At 36.7% G+C, this 2169-nt stretch overlaps 1 protein-coding gene across 1 annotated transcript; it reads left to right on the top strand.

The window, feature by feature from the left end:
- Window positions 1-498: 498 nt before the first annotated feature.
- LOC145480382 (substance-K receptor-like) lies at window positions 499-1523 on the top strand. Its single transcript, XM_081458666.1, has one exon. It carries the CDS (start codon window positions 669-671, stop codon window positions 1521-1523), a length of 855 nt encoding a protein of 284 aa, XP_081314792.1. The 5' UTR covers window positions 499-668.
- The last annotated feature ends 646 nt before the right edge of the window (window positions 1524-2169 follow it).

The following is a 2169-nucleotide window of genomic DNA, read 5'->3' as shown; positions in this document are numbered from 1 at the left end:
TCGACGAGTTGATCGAAATAGAGTGAAAGAAAGCTGAAATGAATATTCTATTGTTTTGTTGTTGCAGAATTTTTATCCAAGAGATCGCACATTACTAGAGAGGGAAATGCTTAGCTCTACCATATTTATTTGTTTAAAAATGCCATGTTGAATTAAGTTACGCGTCAGTCAACAAATACTACAAACCAACGCCGTAATCATCTAACATGTAAAACTTGAGCCTAGTAATTATTTGCATGCCTTACTTTACAGTATACGTAAAATAAACTTTTTTTTTCTCAGATTATCTCCCTCCAAATGCGCAAAGAGAGCAAAAGCAACCTAAAGAAACTGAAAGGTAACTCACACAGACGGCCGCATGTTATTTTTTTATTGTAAATAATACGATTTTAACCTTCGGGAAGGCTGAAGAGTTAACGTGTCGTTGCATACTAACACCGGAACGGTCAAGAGTATGCCCTCGACCTCTTTAATCTCATATGTTATGGAGCAGTAAAAGAACCCGACAAAATTAATCCGCTTCTCTCCACAGACAGACAAATAATAAAGCTTTGAGATGTCGTCTTTATCTGAGTGTATTACCTGACAAAATTAATTCGCTTCTCTCCACAGACAGACGAATAATAAAGTTACGTCTAACAGCGATACAAAAAGGATAGAGTTTTGAGATGTCTTTATCTGAGTGCATTACCTGGGTGACTGTAGGCTTAGCCGAGTCTGTTGCTATAGTAACACTCAACCTCTGTACGATAATTGTTTTCATAAAAAACCGTAATCTCCGCAAGCGTAGCACGTACCTGGTGATAAATCTAGCGGTTATAGATATGTTGGCTGGGGGATCTGCTGTATATGACTTCTATAGGGTTGGAGCAGACTGTAATGTATGGAAGTCGCATTCAATTGATGGTTGGGTACGTTATATACTTTATGTACTCCTGCTCTTGTTCCCGATTAGTTCGTTATCAAACATCACCATTATTGCTTTAGAACGGATGCACGCCACGTTTTGGCCGTTAAGGCATCGTGTGCTGAAGAAATCTGCGTACGGAATAATAATTGCCGTTGTATGGGTTACTGCTGGCTTAACAACAATTACTCATATCCTTCTTGACCATTTTGGAAAGTTATCTGACGTTTATTTTTACTTGAGGATTTCATTAGCTGTGATGTGCCTTTTGATTATTTTTGTTTCTTACGTGTTCATTGTTATTAAGGTTCGTTGTGGAGCGCAGCCTCGACACCATGGTCCAGCCAGTAGAGAAAGAAAACTGACCATGACATTGTTGATTGTGACTGTGGTATCTCTTCTGCTGTACCTGCCATTTAATATATTATATTTCCTCATTTTTATCACTAAATCCGAAATATTGCTATCACTGTCCCCTTCGGAGAGTTTTTGTTTATTTAGTGCAATATTTGCTTTATTTTACGCCAACCACCTTGTAAATCCTATATTATACGCTATCCGCATGCCAGAATACAGATCAGCTTTACTCGCACTCTTTCGCAAACGACCTCAGTGACAAAGAAGAGCTGTAGATTTATGTGACATGTAGTAGCAAAAATAATTAATCAAGTTTAAACAAAGGAAATCATGACCTTGACGGCGTTTGGATATCTGATCTTAATTAGCATAGATTTTATTTTATTTCTCCGTTTTCTCCTTAGTTTTAGTTTCGATTGAGATATATCAAACAATCAAGACAGTGTTTGACCACATTTCCAAACACCTCGAAGTTCGTCAAAAATACTCCGCTACGCGTCGTATTTTCAACTCTCTTCTCGGTGTTTGGAAATGTGGTCAAACACGGTCTTTCGTGTTTGATATATTACATGAAGCGCTAGTACATTTTTCTGCATGGCTTTGCTAGTTTGAAATATTATGTTAACTCAAGAATTAAATGGATAAGCACGATGAGAAAACAAACATATATCGTAAGAAAGATAAAGATACTGTAGTTTTTAAGAAAAGTTGACAAGAAGTTACACCCTAAGCAGAAAAGTATAAAACAGGCATTTTGTTGTCTATATCCTTAGTATTAGTGTAGGACTAAAATTTATACTATGATATCTTTAAAGATTTAATTTATTGTCCCGTAATACCATCGTGAGTGCGACTATGTTATTGAATCCACTAAGCGGTAAAGCATCTCATAATTGTTAATCTTG

The sequence above is a fragment of the Orbicella franksi genome, chromosome 3 (genome assembly GCF_964199315.1).
Source record: "Orbicella franksi chromosome 3, jaOrbFran1.1, whole genome shotgun sequence".
Lineage (NCBI taxonomy): Eukaryota > Metazoa > Cnidaria > Anthozoa > Scleractinia > Merulinidae > Orbicella > Orbicella franksi.
Note: the sequence above shows the minus strand (reverse complement) of the source record. Positions and strands in the feature narration are given on the sequence as shown.

Excerpts from the sequence above, each read along its gene's own strand:
- LOC145480382 (XM_081458666.1), top strand. The coding sequence starts at position 669 with ATGTCTTTATCTGAGTGCATTACCTGGGTGACTGTAGGCTTAGCCGAG.